At 46.2% G+C, this 23,371-nt stretch overlaps 2 protein-coding genes across 5 annotated transcripts in view; both read right to left on the bottom strand.

The window, feature by feature from the left end:
• kcnq2b (potassium voltage-gated channel, KQT-like subfamily, member 2b) overlaps positions 1 to 9,829 on the bottom strand; it is a 29,361-nt gene extending 19,532 nt beyond the window's left edge. Inside the window, exons 1-5 of one of the 4 annotated variants that reach the window (XM_086293815.1) lie at positions 9,337 to 9,829; positions 8,644 to 8,794; positions 8,358 to 8,448; positions 6,866 to 6,992; positions 158 to 333 (exon numbers count right to left, since the gene is read on the bottom strand). In XM_086293815.1, the coding sequence (XP_086149941.1) occupies positions 158 to 333; positions 6,866 to 6,992; positions 8,358 to 8,448; positions 8,644 to 8,794; positions 9,337 to 9,469 (678 nt within the window). In that variant the 5' untranslated portion in view covers positions 9,470 to 9,829. The remainder of the gene's footprint in view (positions 1 to 157; positions 334 to 6,865; positions 6,993 to 8,357; positions 8,449 to 8,643; positions 8,795 to 9,336) is intronic. The other 3 variants (XM_086293817.1, XM_086293816.1, XM_086293818.1) reach the window with 3 other exon arrangements.
• Positions 9,830 to 17,452: 7,623 nt separating this feature from the next.
• Positions 17,453 to 23,081, bottom strand: ctsa (cathepsin A). Its single transcript, XM_086293814.1, has 14 exons — positions 22,946 to 23,081; positions 21,604 to 21,770; positions 21,422 to 21,533; positions 21,293 to 21,343; positions 21,132 to 21,218; positions 20,899 to 21,054; positions 19,437 to 19,613; positions 19,253 to 19,344; positions 19,069 to 19,147; positions 18,845 to 18,993; positions 18,685 to 18,760; positions 18,438 to 18,527; positions 18,251 to 18,352; positions 17,453 to 17,801 (listed from the first exon to the last, which is right to left on the bottom strand). Exons 2-14 carry the CDS (start codon positions 21,768 to 21,770, stop codon positions 17,718 to 17,720), a joined length of 1,422 nt encoding a protein of 473 aa, XP_086149940.1. The 5' UTR covers positions 22,946 to 23,081; the 3' UTR covers positions 17,453 to 17,717.
• Between the last annotated feature and the right edge of the window lie 290 nt (positions 23,082 to 23,371).

Genomic DNA, 23,371 nt, shown 5'->3' with positions numbered 1-23,371 from the left:
CTGTAAATATTCTGATTCTTTGATTTCAGTCAGTTTTTAAACTTTCGTGTCCTGTTCCAGATTCTCAGTGTTTCATCACAGTGAGCATTAGCTGATCTGTAACCACCGACAAGTCAGCGCCACGTCAGCTGGCGTCACTCAGACATACGAGTTTTACCTTGCTGTGAGCGTAGACCACCGATCCCAGCAGCTTCCAGGTTCCTCCTCGGCGATCCATACGGATCATTCGGAGAATCTGAAGGAACCGCAGTGACCTGATGGCCGACGTAGCGAAGACGTTTCCCTGAGTCCCTGCAGCCAGGACTGATATGGATGCTATGAGCACCATGATGTCTGCAGACAGACAGGTAACAGGTAGGTCAGAGATGGCTTTTCTAATTGTACCATCATGAACTGGTCCTTTCCATTAGCACTGATAGTTATTCTTCTAACATTGCCCCACTGGCACAAACCCACGGGGTTTTCTGTTTTCATTACAGACGCTGCAGCTTGGGTCTGTCTTTGAAATCATCATGTTACTTATCACTTTTAATAATAATGATGATAATACATTTTCTTTTATGTACCTTTCAAAACACTCAACGTCACCTTACGCAGAAGAAAAGACAATGCAGTGTCTCAAAAATGAGTTAATAAAACAAGATTGGACCATTGTATATAAACACAAGGATGTCAATAAAGCCTATGAGGCATTCTTAAGCATATTCATGGCTTTTTTAGAGGAAAACAGCCTACTTATTGAAGTCAACAGGAAAGATAAGTATGCAGGAAGACCATGGATGACAAAGGGACTGCAAAATGCCTGTAAAAAAAGAACACCTTACATAGAGAATTCATTAAAAAGAGAACTACAGAATCGGAAAAGAAATATAAAAAGTATAAAAATAAATTAAGAGAACTTTAGAAAACTATTTCTAAAAAGATTTGATAGCTTTGTGGATAAACATGATTTGTTGGCAAATTGCCAGTATGGGTTTAGAAATAATAGATCAACAGTTTTGGCATTGATGGATTTAATGGAAGAAATAACAGAATGTATGGATAACAAGAAGTATGCACTAGGAGTCTTTCTAGATCTAAAAAAAGCATTTGATACTGTTGACCAGGAAATTCTAAAAATCAAACTGGAAAAATATGGGTTCAGGGGTGTGCTACTGGATTGGATAAACAGCTATGTGATGAATCGACAGCAATATGTACAAATAAATGAGATTAAATCTTTTTTTTTTTTTTTTTTTTTTTTCTAAATGACATCAGAAACAGCAGTATGCGACATTACGTGATGGCAGAGCTTCAGTTCATCCTTTGTCATTTTTTTTTTTTTTTTTTTTTTTTTTTTTAAATAAATAGGACAGGGGGAATGAATGAGAGAAAGAGGGGGAGAGAAAGAAAGAAAACCAAAGGGGAGAAGAGACGGTGAGAAGGGGGGGGAAGAGAGAGAAAAAAAAAAAAAAAAGAACTCCTGGGTCACCTGTATGGAGAAAAAAAAACAAACAAACAAAAAAACAAACAGAGGAGACAGCAAACAACAAAGAGCAACATAATAATAGAGAAAACAAAGCACCATCACAATAAACTAGCTAGTCATAGATATCAATATTTACTAAGTAATAAACGATATTGTGCAGCACGCAAGATAGACAGCGCACAGTGTGCTTTGAGGCAGCAGCCAAGAAAGCTTTAGTCCGCGTCTGTGAATACCCATGTGTGCATACCTGTGTGGATCAGCATGCTTGCATTCCAAAGGTTTCTCCATGTAATGATCTGCTAGGGAGTGTGGGGGGGCCACAGCCCCGTCCTCCAGGGTGTGAAGCGGGTATGGAGGAGATCAAAACTCCAGACATCCAGAGGCCCCCAGAACACAAGAGACCATGGAAGACCAACAGAGGGGCAGCCGCGCCACTGTCCCAGTAAGAGCTGAGGAGAGTCCCAGATGAGGGCTCGCCCAGCAGCCGCGGAGCAGAAGTCAGGGGGAGTTGCAGTGACGCGCCCGTGAGCTCCGCCGGCCCCCAGCTGTGCCTGAGTGACCGAGCCCCAGGCCGAGAGGCCGGGGGCACCCCACCTCCAGAGGGGCCCGAGCGAGCCCCAGGCCCCAGGCCCCGACAAGCGGCCGCCAAGGAGTGAGCCGGTGTGTACCCGGACGCCCACCCCCAGACACAAAGAACCACCAACGCACCGACACCTGAGGGAGTCCGCCACCGGCAGGGGAAGTGGTGGTGGGTGGAGATAGGCCTCCAAACCTTGGAGGGCCTGAGGTGTCCCCAGAGAGGTGGCGTCTGATACCCAACCTGACATATAGACACAGACATACAGGCACACACAGATACAAACATCCATTCCCACCCTCATGCTCTCATATGCACTCACTCCACACTCAACCAACGTGGAGACAGACATAAAGAGACGCTGTACACACGATCACACTCCCCAAGCGTACTCTACAAACCGGGTCTAGGTACCCTTGCCCCTGGAGGGGGGAACTGCACCCAGACCCAGGTGGTGTTACCCTTTTCCCTGCGGTGGGGAGAGGCAGACCACCCCGACTCCGCAGCAGCAGGGAGGCCCCACACCCCAGACCGCAGTCGGACGGCCAACTCCTCCTCCTAGCCCTCCCGCTCCAGCAGGCCGCAGAGAATGGGGGTGGGAGAAGACTCCAAACCTCCCTCCACCCGCTCATTGTAGTGTTGATGCATATGTGTTCTAAGGTGCAATTAAAACCCAGGAGGGCATGGAGCTACCTGCCAAGGAGCAGCAGGTAAGCGCATAGTCCCTCCTGCTAGCCCTCAATGACTAAGTGTATTTAAAATTGAGAGGTGGGCAACGACGTCAGGGGTGAGGTGTACACCCTGATGGTAATTTGGACTCCGTGATTGTGCCCACCCCCAAGATCCTATATGTATGTGTAATGAGAGTGTGAATAATGTGAATGTCTAGGTTGTGGGATAAAATTGAGGCAGAGGCAGCCAGAAGGGGACAGAGGGGGGGGTAGCCTCCTCTGCACCCTGGTGACATACCCCCACTCCAAGGCCCTGCATGTGTGGGTGGTTGTGGAGGAGCGGGAAGAGGGAGGCAGCTGGAGATGGGGAGGGAAGGAAGGGAGGGGCAGGTAACCCCTCCCTGGGGCCAGCTCCCCCGCTGACCCCAGTAGGCACTCCCACCCTTCGCGACCCGCCAGGGAAGGGGGGCCCAGGCCCATCAGACCGGGGCCCAGTGCAGTAGCGCCCTCCGGCTCCACAGAGCCCTGGACAGTCCACCCAACCCCACCACAGAGAAAACTGCACCCACCCCACCATCCACACATCTTCCAGACTACATAAGACGGTAAACGCCCAGGCTGAGATCTTCCTCCACCTCTCCTGTATCTCCCCCTCCTGCAGAGAGTTCCTGAAGAGAAGAAAGCTCCTGCAAGATGTGACCATCCCCCCCACCAGTTGAAGAGCCCCCCAGGCGGCTCGACGCACCGGCGGCACCCTGCTCCAGGGCCGGGCCCCCATGCACCCACCCGCCCACAACCCCGGCAACACACCAACCAGGACCCAAGCCCCCGAGGCCCGGCCCGGGCCCCAGCCCAGAGACGGAGCGCCCCCAGAACCTCACGCCCATCCCGGACCCACCCAGGGCCAGCCAGGTTGCCAGGTCAGTAACCCACGTCCGTCAGCACAGACCCTCCCCTAGCCCCGCTGCACGCAGCCGCGAGGAAACAGTCACCTGAGAGCCAACAGAGCCCCCAACCGGACGTGACCGCTACCCCGGGTTGAGCCCCCCAAGGAAGATGCCTCCGGGGAACCCCCCGACGCCCTAAGCCTGTCCCTACCCCCTCACCAATCACAACAGTGAAGGCGGGACCAAACTATGACCCCCCCACCCCCACTAGGTGATGAGATTAAATCTAAAATGATGGATATTGAATGTGGAGTAAAACATTGTATATGTTATATTGTGCTTTGCTATTACCATACATGAGTTATTGTGTAGAGGTTTGGGGAAATACATATAAAAGTAATATTCAGACTATAATCATAATGCAGAAAAGGGCCATTAGACTAATAAATCAGGAGGGGTATAGGGCTCACACAAACGCACTCTTTATTAGGACGCAAGCTATAAAATTCCAGGATCTGGTGAAGTTTAAAACTATATAAGGTAAGGAAAGGGATGCTCCCAATCGAAATAAGTAAATGGTTCTTAGAAAGAGAAGGGAGGTATAATTTTAGAGGGAAGTGGAATTTAAAATTACAAAGAGTAAGAACAACGTTGAAAAGGATGTCTATTTCAATAGCGGGAGTTAAATTCTGGAATGAGTTAAAAGAAGAAATAAAGGTCAGCAGTGATATAAACCAGTTTAAAATAAAACTCAAAAAAGAAATTTTAAATAAGTATAAGAATGAAGAAAATGCAATGAACCCAAGACAGCAGTCAAACTCATGTTTATTTTCTTCTGCAAATTAGCAAATCTAAATATAGTTTCAGTTGAACATGTGAAAATATTTTTTTGAGATGTTATGTTCTAAGTTGAAGGCATTGTATACGTTTTTGTTGTTCAAATTTAGATGATGAGGATGTAAACCTGTAAACCTCCTTTTCAAACAACTGTATGGAATGATTTTATGAAACGTTGGTGAATGTATATGTTTGAAATAAAAAAGAACTGAACTGAATAAAACAACAACAGACATAAATACCAATTTGATAGGGTTTGATTTGTTTGTGGAGGACGAGTCGAGATCTTTTATAGATTTTATGTTCCAGGCAACAACCTTTAGCTTTAAGCTGACTGAAATAAACCATGGTGCAACACAGAAGGAGCCAAGGCGTCTAAAATGTCATCAAGTCCATCATTAAATGAGCGTTTAATCAGGGAAGGACAGAGGATTTATACTCGGGAGGCAGTCAGTACGACTCAAAAGAGTGTTCAAATTAATGCCCCTGATGTTGCAAAATGAGATGACAAATGAAGTTAAATTAACATTAAAGATATTCACATGTGGTCAGAGGTGGGGAGATAAGCTGTTGTACAGCAGGGGTGGGGAACTCCAGGTGTCCTCCGGGTGTTAGATATCACTCTGTGTCACCCAGGATTAGTTCATTAGCAGGCCTCTGGAGAACTACAAGACATGTTGTTGACTGGATCCTACCCAGGCTACCATGTGGCAAGAGGCAGGGCTAACACAGACAGCCATTTACATTCACACCTACGGCCAATGTAGACTCCCCAGTTTACCTAACCCCACTAACTGTGTGTCTTTGGACTGGGAGGAAGTCGGAGTACCTGGAGAGAACCCACACAGACCAATGACATCCAGACAGCAACAGAACGCTGGCAGAGAGTCGGAGAGGGCGACTGTGGCCAGTGGACTACGTAGGAAAAGCAGGGTAGTCCAGATGAGCACAGACCCCCAAAACAACACGTTAATCCACAAAGCTGCTGAAGATGAACCACGGGAGGGCTTCGGACCAGTGAGAACACAGGTTATGGGTGGGAGTTAACAAACATTAACAACAGGTAATACAAGGCTCACCAACATGCCAGCAGCAGCTAGTCGCACCAGCGTTCACTCCCACGAAGAAGCTGTTATGAAGACAACACCCAGATTTCCTTCCCTCTTAAACCCGCCTCCTGCTCTCTAACCTGCTGTTGAGCTGATGTTAAAACCTGGCTCTCACAAAAAGTCCTCAAACTCAATGAAAGCAATGTTTTAGTGATTTATCCCACTCACTGACAGACCATGACATTTCCCACTGTCCCTCCATACCTACATGTTGTATAAAAAACATCCGTAAGACGACTGCAGCAGCTGGACTCCTGGCACATGCATGTTTAGCTCAGTCTTAAACTTCCAGCTTAGTTCTGTTGATCAGCACCTTCTAATAATTCCAGACTGACTGCTTGACTCATACAAGCAACCGTGAATTCCCAGCCCCGAAACTCTGGAATCATCTTCCCAACTGCAAACATACTTCCTCTCATCAGCTGTTTCAGCTTCAGACTAACTTAAACTATAACTCTAACTTTAATTATTCAAATTTTTATTATTCATTTATTTTGTTGTACTTTTACTCCTGAGGGGGGGCTAACACACAGACAACCATTCACACTCACATTCACACCTATGGGCGAATGACCAGTTACCCCAACCCTATGATAACTCCTACATCATTTGTGTTGCATTGTGTACTCGCTGTGCAGCACTTGGTGAACATCTGTTGTGTTTAGATGTGCTGTATAAAAGTGTGCTGTGCAGTGCTGTCCCTGCCAACAGAGGCCTTAGCTGTGAGGCAGAGCTCTGGGGTTTGTTGTACGCTCTGACCTTGAGGTCCCCTCCTGTCTCTAATGTTTTTCACCTGTGGATAATCTCTTTCTCTGTACAACGATGGAGTTTGTTTGGCAATACTGTTAAAACCCTTCTGAGACTGATGGGCAACATTTGCTTCTCTAAGATCACTTTGATGTCTTTCCTCCTGTGTTAACACGCCTGAATGCTGCAGAGCAGCTGCTTTCATCAGCAGCTCATGAGTTCATCAGCAGTAAGGCTGGATGGTCCAGCTCCACCCTAAACACAGTTGGAGATGCTGAGCTGAAGGGAGTGAAGTGAAACCACAGCCTCCGCCTCCACAGGTCCTTCTCACCACCAACTGAACTGTCTCTAGTTGAGGGTGAAGAAGAGGAACAGAGTAGCAGAGGTTACACAGCAAACAAGCGGTGGGATCGACTTCGGCGTGACTTTTAAACTCTACAAACCTTCTGCAGAGGAAGTAAAGACCTTTAGAAGGTCCTCGGGGACATTTGTGGATGAAGCTCAGAGATAATGAAGCAGACGTGACACAGACTGAACGTGACCAACAAACACACTCAGCTCTGACCCACCGATGACGCAGAAGGGCTTCCTGGCGAATTTCAGTCGACCTCGCCACCCTCTGTACCGACAGCAACACCCGGCAGCCCAGATCCTCACCATGTACTCCACCCCGAACACCACGATGGTCACCACCTCCTGTTACACCACAACAACACGCTGTTAAAGATCAGAGCAGCACGTATGTGCTCAGAAGAATATATCCAGCTTTATGTGAAGAATGAAACACTGCAGCTGAACAGAACCATCAATAACTTTATTTTATATTTGTTTCATCTCCGCTTCAAGCACCATCACGTGTGCGATCAGCTCCACGCTGAGCCAAACCTTAGACACTAGCTAAGCAGGGGTGTCCAACTCCAGGCCTCGAGGGCCTGCATGTTCTAGATCTCACCCTGGGTCAACACACCTGAATCACATGATGAGTTCATTACCAGGCCTCTGGAGAACTTCAGGACATGTTGAGGAGGTCATTAAATCAGCTGACATGTCTAAACCTGCAACACCGGCCCCTGAGGCCTGGAGTTGGACACCACTGAGCTAAGCCTTCTGCTCTGCTTTCTGTGATTTGCATAAAAAATATGGTACAAAATTTGAAAACATATTGTTTTGGGGTTTTTTCACTTCTTATATCTTCACAAGTTTTTAGGCTGTATTTTTTTGAAAGATGGTGCGTCTCTCTCAGACGTTTTTTTAACAGTGAAATCTGCATCAGTGTTTGAACATGACGGTCTAAAAAAAGATGGAAGTGTGACCCTTTCCCTGCCTGGATCTCTAATCTGGGACCGACACATTCAAACTATCTGCAGTTCAAATATGACAAAAACTTTATATATGTGCTGCTGAGGACTCGGGGGGCAGGGTGTCAATGTTACTAGTTGTCTTTTGCATCATACTGCAAAAGACAACTAGTAACATTTGTGATTTTTATATAAATATTTCACAATACTAAAAACAAAGTGTGTAGAATGATTTTCATCAAGAACTTGTTGGTCATAAAGAAAATGACATTTTCATTCAGGTTTCATGCTGTGTATCAGTAAATACGACTTTGTTGTACCACAAAAACAAAAATATATTATTAGATCGTCCAAATTCTGGAGTTTAACCGTGTTAAATATGTAGACTGACTCTACCAGCCCACTTTGTTGAGTCTAATATTTCAGTTTAAAGTATTACTGTAAACTGAAAACAGAACACATATTTAACACACAGCACAGTCTGATGCTACATGAAGTTTTATTATCATAATATCATTATATATATTATAATTAGCATCACTCTGACATTTCCTGTCTGTTCCAAAGATCCTGGTTCAGTTTCATTCCGAGTGGAAATTTCAGGCTTTTGTCTTTGGAAATATCCATGTTCAAACATTGCCTCGAGTTTCAGTGTTTGAGAAAAAGGCCTGAAAGTTGGTCGATCTAAAATATTCACATGGACATATGTGGACACAAATGTAAGCACACTGGCGACGGTCGAGCGTGATGTTTGCGTGGTTACCAGGATGTAGAGCGCGTCCTCGGAGCTCTTCTCGTACTCTCTGATGGTGGAGAACACAGACAGAACCAGGCAGGAGAACACCAGCAGGAACCTGAACACAGAACAGGAAAGATCTGCATTTCAGGGAAAATAAACATTAGTGAGGTGACCTCACTCTGAGAGACGGCTGTGGGGAAGAGAGGGCGGGAATATTAAGGACCGCCCAGCTGTCCCCACCTGCTAAATCCCACTTTTCTCCTGCTCGTTACATTGGTGCGCGCACGCAGGTGTGCGGACAGTTACGTACACATAGGCGTGGTAGATAAAGGCCCATCCTCGGGGTCTCTCCAAGACGTTGTACAGGAAGTTCTGCAGGCGTCTGTAGAGGGCGTTTCGTTTGGGAGGTTTCTTCCCCCCGGAGACGCTGCTGCGCTGCCGCCGAGGCCCCTCGTCTCCACCTAGACACAGAAACATGTCAGACAGGCACACGGACGCTTACATGTGCTGCTGAGGACTGGGGGGCAGTATGGGAGTGATGTGGGAGTAAACCCTCTGTCTGTGATGGGCAGCCAATCAGAGGAAAGCAGAATCAGAAATACTTAATTATTAATCCCAGCATGTGGTCACAGTAAGAACAGTAACGAACAAGGAAAAACAATCCAGTTATTATTTACTAATTAATAATATAATTACAGAAAAGCTCTTAAAGGGGGAGGAGCTAAAACAGCCTGTTTCAGACTGAGGATGATCTGAGGTGTCCAGAGCAAGATACAGAAGGATTATTCTGAGCTGTGAATCATGCAAAGCTGCTCCGGTGCATCAGCCAATCGCATTCAAGCCTCCTCTCAGTAAACACCTGCACCATGAAGCTGATTGGTCCTAACCTTCAAGAGAAAGGTTTGCAGGTTTTCGTGACAGAGTGACCACGTGACATGTCCTGTATACGTTTAAGTGAAATCAGCTGCTTTGGTTATTAAAGGTAACACACACAGCTGCTCACCCGCTATGAGCAGAGCACCGTCCCTACTGGAGTCCGTCCCTCCGGCCTCCAAACCCACGAAGCCGACCTTCAGCTTCTTCTGGTCGGCCTGCGCTCCGGGGAACACCCCGCCGTTGCGAGATTTCTGCACCATGACGGACCGACGATGTGCACCGATTCACCGAGCTACAGCCAGCCCGCGGACCGAGCATCGAGGCCGGGCAGGGCCGGCGGGAGCATCGGGGCCGAGGAGGAGGAGAAACGGAGAGGAGGAAGCGGAGGATGCAGCACAGACGAACCGCAGATTGGCTGATCAGCAGGTTTTTGACTTCCCGCACGAGGAAGGAAACAGAATGACGTCACCGCGTCAGAAACATTGATCACTTCGATCAGCTGCAAAAAAAAAGAAAAAGAAAAAAAAAGCGTGGTCGCTTATCACCGTCTCCACGGTAACGTGATGTCAACGGCGGTCACCATAGCAGCACGAGGTGTGGGCGGATAGAGATTGTGGCGACAACATCATTAACCAAAGAACCAATCAGGTTGGTGATGACGACAGACCCTGCAGCGTCAGCAGAGCCTGGTGACAGTGGGAATGAAGAACCCTTCTCTGTCCTCAGTAAACTGAAGCCATTTTCCTGCTTCAGAATCAGAATACTTTATTGATCCCTGGGGGAAATAATTTTTTATTACAGTGCTCCATTATAAACAAACATTAACAAGACAGACAATACACTAACTAAGAATAGCACAATATATACATATACATAAAAGTCACTTATTAATAAATAGCTGAAAGTGATGTCCGCCCTCTACATTGATGAAGAGGAGGTAGAAAGGGTATTTATTTATTTATTTATTAACCTTTATTGACCCTGTGCACGAGAAAATGCTAACTTCCTGGTTTGAGACCGGATGTGGGGTTGTACATTTCCGGTAGCTTTACTTTGCGGTCAATCGCTACTGTGAAGATATCCTCCAAAACCATGTCCAAAACTCGAAAACAGAAAGATGGCGTTAAGTTACAAAGAGCAGAAGGTGGGAACACTCACCGCTGCTGTGTCATAAAAAATCCAATGATCAATTTTGACGTTTAAAGCGTTTAGATCGATCAGTTGTTTACATCACTCAACACAAGCTGAACTGCATTACTGCAGCAGAAGACACATCGTCCACACTCAGAAGCACATCTCTGTATAGTGACTGGTCTCATGATTCAAACAGGCAAATGTTCAGCATTCAAACTACATGTGAAGAACAGTCAAACCAGATGTTTCCCGTTATGTCGAGATCAGCTCATCAAGTACACACCTACACAGCATGTTAACAAACCGTGAGAAAAAGCCACACAAAAATGAATGATTGCTGGTAACGGTTTCTATACATTAGTATGTACGAAGGGTATGTTGTGACTTACCTTCAAAATTACAGCGGTCCCTCGCTATAACGCGGTTCACCTTTCACCTCGCTGTTTCGCAGATTTTTTAGTGCAAGTTTACGCTTTTTATTTTTTTACGTCACATTGTGTCCTGCGTCCTGATCGCTGCAGACGATCTCCTCCGTGACGTCTCTCCTGTACAGTACAGAATCGCTGCATCGATGCTAGCAGTGTGACTGAAGTGCAGTGCTGTATGTCCACGATGTCCACGAAACGTTTTGCACCGTCAAAAAATAAAATTGGCTGCTTGATTTCACCTCTCGCTGGTTATTTTTAGAACATAACACCTGCGATAAACGAGGGACAGCTGAGAAATATAACATCTGAATCCATTTTCTCTTTTGCTCTGAGGCGCAGGGAAAAATATTGACAAGTCGATGAACATCATTTACAGATATGTTGGGTAAATGCCTGAGACATCTATAGAAATGTAAATCGCCGCTTGATTCATTCATTTGCTTAACTTGTTTTGGACCGTAAACCAGGCGCGAATAGGACACCGGAAACAAAGCTCCCCACAGGAGTTTCCGCACCGGAAGTAACATATGCTAACGTGCACATAGTCAATTTAACCAGGAAGATCCCATTGAGATTAAAAACCTCTTTTTCGAGGAAGACCTGGCCAAGATAGGCAGCAGCAAGTGTCTCACAGTTACAGAAATTACTCAATTAAAGACAGGCAGCAAAAACACACCTGCAAAAATTAATGAAAAAATAAATAAATAAAATAAAATTCAATAAAATTCTAGTAAAAATTTAAAATTCTGTTTAAATGAAAATTACTCTAATTGAAACAGTTGCATGTTATGGACTTGCCCTCAAGGATTCTTAGTTTAGATTTAAAAGCACTTAATGAAATGAATTCAGTCATTTTCCTGTCGTTCTGCAGTTTGTTCCAAGCCGAGGGTGCTAAATGGACAAAAGGTCTTTTACCAAATTCAGTTCGGGCAAATGGAACAGAAAGCAACAAGTAACCATGCGGACGAAGAGGATACCGACCAGCACGTTTCATTGCAAGCAGAGAACATATATAAGAAGGCAGCAACCCTTTTATATTCTCATATATATGTATGTATGTATGTATGTATGTATGTATATATATATATATATATATATATATATATATATATATATATATATATATATATATATATATACACATACATATATATATATATATATATGTATGTGTGTATATATATATATATATATATATATATACACACATACATATATATATAAAACACCCAGCACGCCCCTGCGGGCGGTTTATCCTTCAAGCTCGGGTCCTCTACCAGAGGCCTGGGAGCTTGAGGGTCCTGCGCAGTATCTTAGCTGTTCCCAGGACTGCGCTCTTCTGGACAGAGATCTCCGATGTTGTTCCCGGGATCTGCTGGAGCCACTCGCCTAGCTTGGGAGTCACCGCACCTAGTGCTCCGATTACCACGGGGACCACCGTTACCTTCACCCTCCACATCCTCTCGAGCTCTTCTCTGAGCCCTTGGTATTTCTCCAGCTTCTCGTGTTCCTTCTTCCTGATATTGCTGTCATTCGGAACCGCTACATCGATCACTACGGCCGTCTTCTTCTGTTTGTCTACCACCACTATGTCCGGTTGGTTAGCCACCACCATTTTGTCCGTCTGTATCTGGAAGTCCCACAGGATCTTAGCTCGGTCATTCTCCACCACCCTTGGGGGCATCTCCCATTTTGACCTCGGGACTTCTAGGTTATACTCGGCACAGATGTTCCTGTACACTATGCCGGCCACTTGGTTATGGCGTTCCATGTATGCCTTGCCTGCTAGCATCTTGCACCCTGCTGTTATGTGCTGGATTGTCTCTGGGGCATCTTTACACAGCCTGCACCTGGGGTCTTGCCTGGTGTGATAGACCCCAGCCTCTATGGATCTTGTACTCAGAGCTTGTTCTTGTGCTGCCATGATTAGTGCCTCTGTGCTGTCTTTCAGTCCAGCTTTGTCCAGCCACTGGTAGGATTTCTGGATATCAGCCACCTCCTCTATCTGCCGGTGGTACATACCGTGCAGGGGCCTGTCCTTCCATGATGGTTCCTCGTCTCCCTCCTCTTTCTTGGGTTTCTGCTGCCTGAGGTATTCACTGAGCACTCGGTCAGTTGGGGCCATCTTCCCAATGTATTCTTGGATGTTCCTTGTCTCATCCTGGACTGTGGTGCTGACACTCACCAGTCCCCGGCCCCCTTCCTTCCGCTTAGCGTACAGCCTCAGGGTGCTGGACTTGGGGTGAAACCCTCCATGCATGGTCAGGAGCTTTCTTGTCTTTATGTCAGTGGCTTCTATCTCCTCCTTTGGCCAGCCTATTACCCCAGCAGGGTACCTGATCACGGGCAGGGCGTATGTGTTGATGGCCCGGATCTTTTATATATATATATATATATATATATATATATATATATATATATATATATATATATATATATATAACCGCACTTTATGACCAACAAACAAAAACCCAAAGAAAGAAAGAAAGAAAGAAAGAAAGAAAGAAAGAAAGAAAAAAAGCAACATTTTACAACTTCAACCTAAAGCGCTCTATCTATGCAAGATAGCATGGGTGCTGTGTAGGAGGTGCGGTGACTCCCAAGCTAGGCGAGTGGCTCCAGCAGATCCCGGGAACAACATCGGAGATCTCTGTCCAGAAGAGCGCAGTCCTGGGAACAGCTAAGATACTGCGCAGGACCCTCAAGCTCCCAGGCCTCTGGTAGAGGACCCGAGCTTGAAGGATAAACCGTCTGCAGGGGCGTGCTGGGTGTTATATATATATATATATAGTTCCTCTGACTTTCCAGAGCAGGCCGTCCTACCTGAGAGTATAACTCACAGTGATGAGTCTGAGATTCAGGGTTAGTGATAAACCTCAGAGAAGCGCGATACACAGTATCAACCGTTTGAAGACACTGAGCAGAAGCATTCATATATAGAATATCTCCATAATCCACCACAGGCAAAAATGTTGCAGCAACAAGCCGCTTCTTTGTATTAAAAGAGAAACACAACTCATTTTGAAAATGCAATCTCAGTTTTAACTTCAGATTCTCCACATGTGGTTTGAAGTTGAGCGAGTCATGATTTAAGATTCCCAGATATTTATACGTGTGAACCAACATTGTTTTATTACCCTCAAGAGTTTTTACTGATGGGATTGTTTGGGCCCATTTCCTTGATTTAGAAAACAACATGAGCTTTGTTTTGTCTGCGCTGAGAACACATTTAAGCTGAAGTAATGAGTGCTGGACAGAAAACAAGGCTTTCTGCAAGGAGTCAATGGCTTGGACAAGAGTTGAACCACAGCTGTAAATAACTGTGTCATCAGCATGGAAGTGCAAGTTTGCATCTGGCACATTTAGCCCAAGATTGTTTATGTAAATGATAAATAGAAGGGGACCTAATACAGAGCCTTGTGGCACTCCGTTGTAACAAAGTTAGAACATAGACCGTCAGATTTAATGCAATGAAGAAAGCTTTGAGTTCCTCAGAGTCCACATCCCGGCCGACCTTACCTGGTCCGCAAACATTTCCCACCAGGAAGTAAAAGCGCAACAAAGGCTGTACTTCCTCAGGAAACTGCGTCAGGCCCAATTACCTCAGAGACTGCTAATTAACTTCTACCGCTCCACCATTGAGAGCCGTCTGACCTATCGCTGCACACTCTGGTTCAACTGCTGTACTGTGGAGGAGCAGAGGAAACTGCAGCAGGCGGTGAGGGCAGCAGAGCAGGCAATTGGCACCTCACTAACCCCCGTCAGAGACATTTATACTGGCAGACTTTAGCGGAGAGCCCCATCATCGTCCCCTCCCACCCCATCGCCAGATCGACCTGTCTCAGGTAAACCAGGGCCATCACAGGTGACCCCTACACCCCGCCCTGCCAACCCACCTCACCACTCTGAGCCATGGTCAGAGTGACCCTCATCACTCAGGACACTCACACAAAGACTGTATTCAGACAAAGTCCTTTTGGACTAGCTCTTTGCAAACTGTTCTCTGTTGTGTGCCTTTCTCTGATTTTTGTATTTATTCCTGCTGTCTACTATTTATATTTTATTGTGGCACAGCTGGTGTGGAGCACCCACACTTTCACTGTACATGCCCAATGACAATAAAGGGCTATTCTATTCTATTCTATTCTATTAAATAGACATGGGTATATAAACCTCTGTTTTACTTTGACTCCACACCTGAACAGAAAATGAGGTCAAAGTTCAGTGTCGGATTAAATGTGGGGGAACTATCAGTTTGATATAATCATTTATATTGAGAGCTCTAGCAGATTTTCAGTGGTAGGTCAGCAGTGTGGTTGAATGTGTCGTATGGCGTAACAAACCGATGACACGGTGCTGGATGAGTGGAGACGAGCGAGCCTGAGAGCACTGAAGCTTTGAGTAACACAAAGTTAGCGTACGTCTGTTTATTCTGTTCTGCAGGAAGTTTCACAAATACTTCACATCATACAGTATCAGTATCTGACGATATCACATGCAATCTATAAAGTCACTAAGAGCAATGCTTTAACCCTGACCTCTGTTCCTGCTCTCCTGTCATGTTCCTCTGAGTGAACTTTGGAAATACAGCGAGTCTGCTCGCTGAAGGTCCAGGCGCTGCATTTTCAAACAGTTTTTGTGTTTGCTGAAATGCTGCATTTGAAACTGCCTGACACAAAGTCATTACCGTCTCTATGCTCGTGTAGCAGGTTGAAAAAGCTACATGTTTATTTTTGTAAGAAAACCAATTACCCCCTTATTTTTTGTTTATTATTGTGACTTATTTTGACATTGTTATGTGTGCCAGACCATGGTTATATTTCATTATGCCAGTAGATGGTGCTCTCGCACTGCTGTGGAACTACCAGAGAAACTCTAGCTATAGGCTCTGTGCACGCGCAGCTCAGAAATAAATGAGCTCCGGCCTGAGCAAGACGCTAACTTCGGTGTCCTCGCTATTAATCCACAGTTTGCTCATATTTGGCTACGCAGTGCTCGTGTGCCGCTTGCTGCCGGTCCAGATTCCCCTAGGTCTGGTGCCGGTAACACTCGCTGCTCTGCTAGATGCTGAAGTGCTACAACCACAGCTTGTAGGCATCTGCAACATGAACGCTGTCCTGGATCGTTCTGTCTTTAAGCCCTGAGATATAAATGATGCACCAATAGGACTGTCTTTACCCATTATTGTTTCTCCATTGATGATGATGATGATGATGATGGTGGTGGTGAATCACCTACTTTTAAAAAACTAAATAAACAAGCGAGGGGATCAGGACAATCACAGAGGCCTGCGTGATAAACTGAGGGATTCCCACACAGATTTAATAACAACATGGACATGCAGGAAGACCGTGTGTCTGATGGCTTCATAAAAAAAGTCCCTAAATTACCGTCACACTCGTGGTGCTCACCATGGTGTCCTGTTAGATTTCATGCCTGTGGAGAAGAGCTCATATAAAATCATGCATGCCTGCAGGGCACTCGTTCCTCCTTCAGCTCCTTGATTCATCTGCAGTCTGAGACACACTAGCCTCCGCCACCACACCGCCAACAGCCGCAGCGACAGAATGATGTCAAATAACTTTAGTCCACATCTTCAAAGAGCCTGATTTGGTTTGTCACACTGCTAAAGACAAGATGTAAAGTCCATCAGGTGAGAGAGCAAAAGGAAATTCTTATAAACAGCAGGATCATGTCAACACAAGGAAAAGCTCAGCGCTAATCATCAGACACATTGAACACCAACCAACTCAAAACTCATCTGTTCAAATCTGCATATTCACTGTGAATCCACTGTTTGTTTTATCTTGTGCTTTGTTTTATTGTTCTTATCTTGCCATTGTCTTCTTATTGTAAAGTGTCCTTGGGTGACTTGAAAGGCGCTCATAAATAAAATTGATTATTATTATTACCCTGAATTATTTAAACCTGAACTTTACATTTAACCAAAATTATGACAAACATTTGTTTTATGTGTAAGATAAATACATGCATATCAAAATAAGCCAGTGACCTCATGTTTACAGGCAGAATCACTGAGCCTGTGAGGACACTGCAGGAACCCTGATGGTTCAGCCTTTTAGAAACAGCTCACCTGTTTTGACTGTTGGACAGCCTCTGAGTTCAGTCTGCCCCTTGCTGGTCAAACAGGGCGCAGACTTTCTTATATATTCTACTCTACACATTTAAACAGCTCCACGTTTCCTCTGTGCCTTTGGATCCAGGTGTCACACAGTCGTGTTCTCAGAGAGTTCCTGCCGCTGATCAAATACAGTACTGCAGCATTATTACAAAAATCACTGAGAAATTGTTTGTTCTCACTAAAGACAGGCTCTACCTGCACTCGGCCACGCCCCCGTTTGTACATAAAAAGGAAACAGGTGGAGCTGGAGGTGACAGAGGAAACGAGACAAAAGATGTTTTATGATTTTGTGCATTCTCAGTTTTTCTTCTTCAAACTGGAAAAACGTCTGCATGTTTAACAGGCTGCTCGATGTGCAGCTCATGTCACGCTGCAGAGGACCCAAGATGGTGGTGGAAGGGGGTGGAGTCTGTCCAGTTAAACATAAGATGAACCTTTATTAGTCCCACACGTGGGAAATTTTTGGTCACAGCAGTCAGGGTGTCCTGCGTGCGCTGGGAGATGCTGGACGCCATTTAGAGACGACATGAGAGACGAAGCTCGTTAAAAATCAGTTTTTATTTCCCTTTAAATCAAACAAGCAGCAACTTTCTCATTTACAATAAAAAGAAAAGAGTGGTGGCAGTGCTCGTTTCCATGGCAACCAAGAAGATGACCAGGTGACAAGCTGGTCCAGAGGAGTGACATGATTGGCTGAGGTCTGGAACGTGGTTGCAAAGCAACACAGAGGAGAGACGTGATGATTTGTTGACAGTGTGAGAAAAATAAATCAGATTAGAAGCCTGACAGGTCAGGGGTCAGAGGTCAGTAGGGCAGCTTCTTGATGAATCTGGTGAACATGGTGAAGGCAGCAGCTGGTTTGTCTGTTGGAACCATGTGACCTGAACCCTGTGGGAAGACAGCGGCACAGGTCAGAACAGTCGCCACAAATCAGGCTTGAGGTGTTCACACGGAAACGCCCCGAGGCGGAGGAAACGCCCCGAGGCGGAGGAAACGCCCCGAGGCGGAGGAAACGCCCCGAGGCGGAGGAAACGCTGGCCGTTTCTGCCATCTGGTGGCTTTTCTGTGAAGTGCAGTAAGTGTCAGACTACACTTACCATGTGCCATTTTCTTCATTTACAAAGACAATTTGATTTGACGACGTTTAAAAACAAACTGAAATATTAAAGCAGATTTACACCAAACGAGACATTTTTGTTTGTTTCTTCTTCATAAATAAAGATACTGTAGAAACCTTAAGTGGTCCGATGATGAAAGAAAACAGCTGACTTGAAACAGAACCCCGCCCCAAAACATGACATCACACAGTCAGTGAGGATGATGATGGTGGCGTTTACCTTCACGGTGAGGAAGACAATGTTATCAAATTCTTTGACGAAGCCGCCGACTTGCTGACCGTCCACATCTTCGTAGATCCACGGACGCCTCTGGACTTGCACCTGAGACACAGGTAAGCACACCTGAGAGTCAGCTTATAGATCAGGTTACTTTGCGGAGGAAAACTCAATAAGATCTGAACTCCACCTGCTGCTGCAGAGACTCCACAAACCACTCGTCGCCCATGAAGTTGCACGCCATGTCCACGTCGCCATTATACACGAGGATGCGATACTTCTGCACAGAGAACACAACCGTCAACACCTTCCAGTCCATATTAGACAGGTGAAACAGGTGAGTCCTGTTAAAGGCTGGAAACATTTACACTGGGGGAAAATTTAAATTAAAAATAAATTAATTAATTAATTTAAAAAATGGGCGGAGCTTCACTGACTAGAGCGCCGAGCAGCTTCAGGTACTGTTTCCTGACATCCATGTAGAGCCGACCGTAGTTCCGGTTCACCTCAGAGCTGCGAGCGCAGAGCGGAGAGTCAGTGAGTCAGCACAGGTGAGGTGGACAGGTGAAACAGAGGTCAAGTGTGTGCCTGTGTTACCTGCAGATGACCCAGTCCAGAGCTTTGGGGCTGATGTGGAGGGCTTTTCTGACCAGCGGGTTGTTCAGGTACAGGTTGGAAGGGGTGGAGTTGGTGCAGGGGGGGTCCAGGCGGACAGACGGGAGCAGCGCCGCCAGACTTTTGACTTTCTAAAGTGAGAGAACCACCTGTTCAGGTGAGCGCTTTATAGATACTGTTTGGATCATCGGGTGACCTGAACTCACCTGCATCCACAGCCGGTTCCACTGATGGTGAATGAACGAGTTTCCCAGATCTCGGATCACCAGCTGGCCTCGCTCGACACTGACAACAAACAGGAACACACCTGTTTGAGCGCCATACGTGCTGCAGGTGAGCTCACGGACAAAAAAAAGATCACAGGCCGAACGTTAAAAGGCCACAGCTCACCTGAGTCTCTGCGGGACTCCACCTGGGCAGGAAGCGTACAGGTTGTATATGTTCAAACCTGAACTGTAGACGATGGTCTGAACCTCCCCCACCTGCAGAGGAAACGGGCAACACCTGAGACATAAAACCAGAGAGCCTACAGGTAGACGTCGGGTGCACCGCAGGTGAACCGGGTCGTACTCACGCTGTCCATGCAGTTCTGGTTCGGGTTGTCATAGAAGTTGCATTTCCCGTTGCTGCAGCAGTAGGTCTGAAGCTCCGCCCACAGGTGGCTGCCAAGCAGGCCGTGGTAGTAGGCGAAGTACACCAGAGAGTTGTCGTTCATCTCGTAGCTCGACATTCCATTCCCCACGGCGATGCCCTGCACCACAGGTGAGTCGGGTGAGGCAGGCATGAGGAGGCTGCTGATGTTTCCACAGCCTGAATATGACACGCCTGTTTTTACCACAGGTACACCTGTCTGCAGCTCAGGTGGGACACCCATTGATCACATGGTCTAAAAGCAGCACGTCACAGGTACACCTGTCTGCAGTGTTTTCTAATGATGTCACCACAGGAAGCACGTTCAAAGTGAACAGTGTCACCACAAACTCAGGTAAGAACAGATCTTTTTAATGCTTTGAGTGAGTTTTTCTGTGATCTGTAAAGAAGACTGCTACTAATAACAATAATAACACTGAATGGAAAGGTGGAGGCTTTATCCAGGTTTGGAGCAGCAGCCTGAGCAGAGAAGCCCAGACCTCCCACACCTTGGCCACCTCCTCCAACCCACCTGAGCAACATTGAGGCGTTCAAAGACCAGCCGAGAGAGTGATCTCTCCATCGTGTCCTGGGTCCGCATCACCTCGCCTGCCTCGTTTTCATGTGGAGGTAGCAGCTCTACTCCGAGTTGCTCTCCAGTGACATGTCTCTAACCCACACTGCACAGAAGCTCATTTCAAACCTCAGAGCTCGCACGCACGCGCGCACACGCACGCGCGCACTTTTTTTTTTCCCCCCCCCCCCATTTCCCGCCCCCCCCCAGTGGAAGCAGTAACGCTGTGCAGTCTTTGGAAAGCCATTTTCACAGGTGCATCAGGTATGATACAAACCACTGCAGCACAGTACCTGTAATACCTACAGCATGTTCTAATCGCTCTAATAGGATATTATGGTCGACAGTATCGAACGCTGCACTGAGGTCTAGCAGGACAAGCACAGAGATGAGTCCACTGTCAGAGGCCATAAGAAGATCATTTGTAACCTTCACTAAAGCTGTTTCTGTGCTGTGATGAGCTCTGAAACCTGACTGAAACTCTTCAAATAAACCTCTGCAGATGATCTGTTAGCTGTTTGACAACTACTCTTTCAAGGATGTTTGATATAAAGGAAGGTTGGAGATTGGCCTATAATTAGCTAAGACTGCTGGGTCTAGAGATGCTTTTTGAGTAAAGGTTTAACTACAGCCAGCTTGAAGGCCTGTGGTACATAGCTGATTATTAGAGATAGGTTGATCATATTTAAGATCGAAGCATTAATTAATGGCAGGACTTCTTTGAGCAGTTTTGTAGGAATGGGGTCTAAAAGACACGTTGATGGTTTGGAGGAAGCAGTTACTGAAGTTAACTTCAGAACTGTTACCTGCTGTGTGTCAGGTGCGTCATTACCTGCAGGTTGAGGCTGGCGTCCTCCATCACTCTCTCAGCGAGCGTGGGGATGTAGATTCCTCCGTAGCTCTCTCCGGTCAGGAAGAGCTCATTCTTGCTGTACTCTGGAAACAGGCGGAAGAACTCCTTCAGGGCCAGGTAGTTGTTCATCGACACCTGCAAAGAAAAAGAAAAAGCTGAACACCTGACCTCCGGGCAGCCAACCGGCAGCTGAGTCACTGAGGGTCACTGACCTCTGTGTCATTGGTGGCGTATTTCTGATCGTCCGAATAAGAGAAGCCGACTCCTACTGGGGACTCCAGGTACAACATGTTGGTAATCTGCACACAGATAGTCGACCAATCAGCTTTGACCTCAGCCGTGCGACCTCAACAAAAGTCACATGACAGCATACCTTGTTCCAGGCATACGGGTTGTACTCCAGCGTCGCACCGTCGCTCTGGATCTGAAATGACAAAAGGTCAGAGGTCAGGTGTGGAGTCACAGTATACCTGTAGGGGTCAGGTGGGCAGAGTTCACCTACCAGGAAGGGTCCATGTTCGGTCAGCAGTCCGTCCAGCGAGCTGCAGCCGGGGCCACCATTCAGCCACAGCACCAGCGGGTCCGAGGACGGTTTGTTCTGCGACTCAACGAACCTGAGAACAGAAGAAGTGGTCAGCTGACGGTCAGGTGAGGCGTGTCTTCAGGCGTGTCTCAGGTACTGACCAGTAGTGCAGGTGTTTGCCGTCAGCCACACTCAGGTATCCAGAGTACTGCTTGAAGCTCGGCTGTTTCTGCAGACCTGGCAGGTACGTGATCTCGTCGGCCGCTGGGGCCGCTTCCACGCCGAGCCATGCGGACAGGAAGTAACATGACAACAGCAGCAGCTGCATCTGATAGCAGATAGGAAGTAAAAACATCCAATAAAAATGCTCCTCCTGAGATTTCACCTTTATAATACTGAGGTAACGTCCAGCAGCTGACGTCCACGTGTTCCTTTCACTTTTGTCACACGATCACATGACACACAGCACAAATGATGTCATCTCTCCTGCAGGACGTTACTGATTAGCTCTACTGTCAGTTTTACTGACTTTGAGCAGGTTATCACGGACAGATCACCAGAAACAAAACTGATCAAATGTGATTTCACAGAGCTGTCGGAGCCCTGCCAGAAAATAAAATAAATAACCCTAAAAAATCCAAACAAAACAAAAAGAAAGTAAAACTAAATAAAAAAAAAAAAGCAGGAGGCTGTCCTCAGCATCAGCCTTTCAGAAAGGAAACAAACTAGAAATTAAACCTCAGTGATGATGTTAAAGTTTTAAAAGGGTTTTTCATCACTCAGTTTTATTACATCCAACCCTGATTTTAAGAAAGCGAACTTAAAACGCAAAGTTCAAAGTTCACCCGTTCTCTGAGGTAAACCTGTAAAACACAGCACAGCAGGATCTCACACGCACACGTTAAATTAGGCAGAAATTTAAATGAAGACTGGTGGGTTCCTCTGACGGCCACGAAACACGTGATTTCAGCAGGAAGTGAGGTTTGTGTTCGCGGACTGATCACGAGACTTTCTGATTGGGGATCGATCAGAAGTCACGTGATTACTTTCCCGCTGAATGAACGAAAAGTTACGATTTGGTTGAAAAGTTGATTCTGTTCATCTGGACGTTTTACTTTCGGACGTGACTGAGCATGCGCCAAGAAAATTTACATTTGCAGTTTTTTGAACGGAGTTTGGCAGAAACACGCAGTTCGTGTCAGAATAACTGTTCAGCGACCGGAAACGGGTTTCAGTTTCAACACGAAACGTTTTCGACTCACAATCAGCTCGATTATCGATCAGAAAGCGATCAGTTTCTCAGAGTACTCGTTAACTGTCATGAAACAGAAGGCAGTGTGTGTGCGCGCCCTGATACTCTCTCACACACACACACACACACACACACACACACACATTTTAAACCCGGAAACGGGGACTATCACGCGCAGCATCAACTTTAACGTCTTAAATCAGACAGAATCCAAACGGACCTCTGAATGGAGACCTTCCTCTTTCACTCACCTCTTCTCTACGCGTCCACCTGCTTCACCTGGGCTCCTGCTCTGCAAATAAATTGGACACACCACGGTGAAGGAAAACAGCAGGTCATATGACAGCGGCAGGTCACATGACCCCTCCCTCCCCTCGGTTTTTTTTTTTTCAAACTTTATTTGTAGGGTTTTTTAGGATAACCCTTTTTTAAATTAACGATTAAGAACAATACGAATACAGACTCTCGAAGAGGATAAAACAGTAGAAGAACATTCAAAACAACAGAAAGAGCACCAGAGGGGTGTTAAAAGTGCAGAATAACAACAAAAACCTTCCAAGAGTCCGTAAATCCCTGTTACAGTGTTCTAAGTCGGAAGGCGGCCTGGCCCTACCAAACTTTATGTATTATTATTGGGCTGCCAATATTGTGACAATATCCACCTAGATGCAGGCTTT

This window comes from Aulonocara sp. 'chitande type north' Nkhata Bay, linkage group LG5, assembly GCF_057382095.1.
Source record: "Aulonocara sp. 'chitande type north' Nkhata Bay isolate Kocher_YH1m ecotype deep benthic linkage group LG5, A_spYH_male_GT1.1, whole genome shotgun sequence".
Lineage (NCBI taxonomy): Eukaryota > Metazoa > Chordata > Actinopteri > Cichliformes > Cichlidae > Aulonocara > Aulonocara sp. 'chitande type north' Nkhata Bay.
This window is presented reverse-complemented; position numbering and strand designations above follow the sequence as displayed.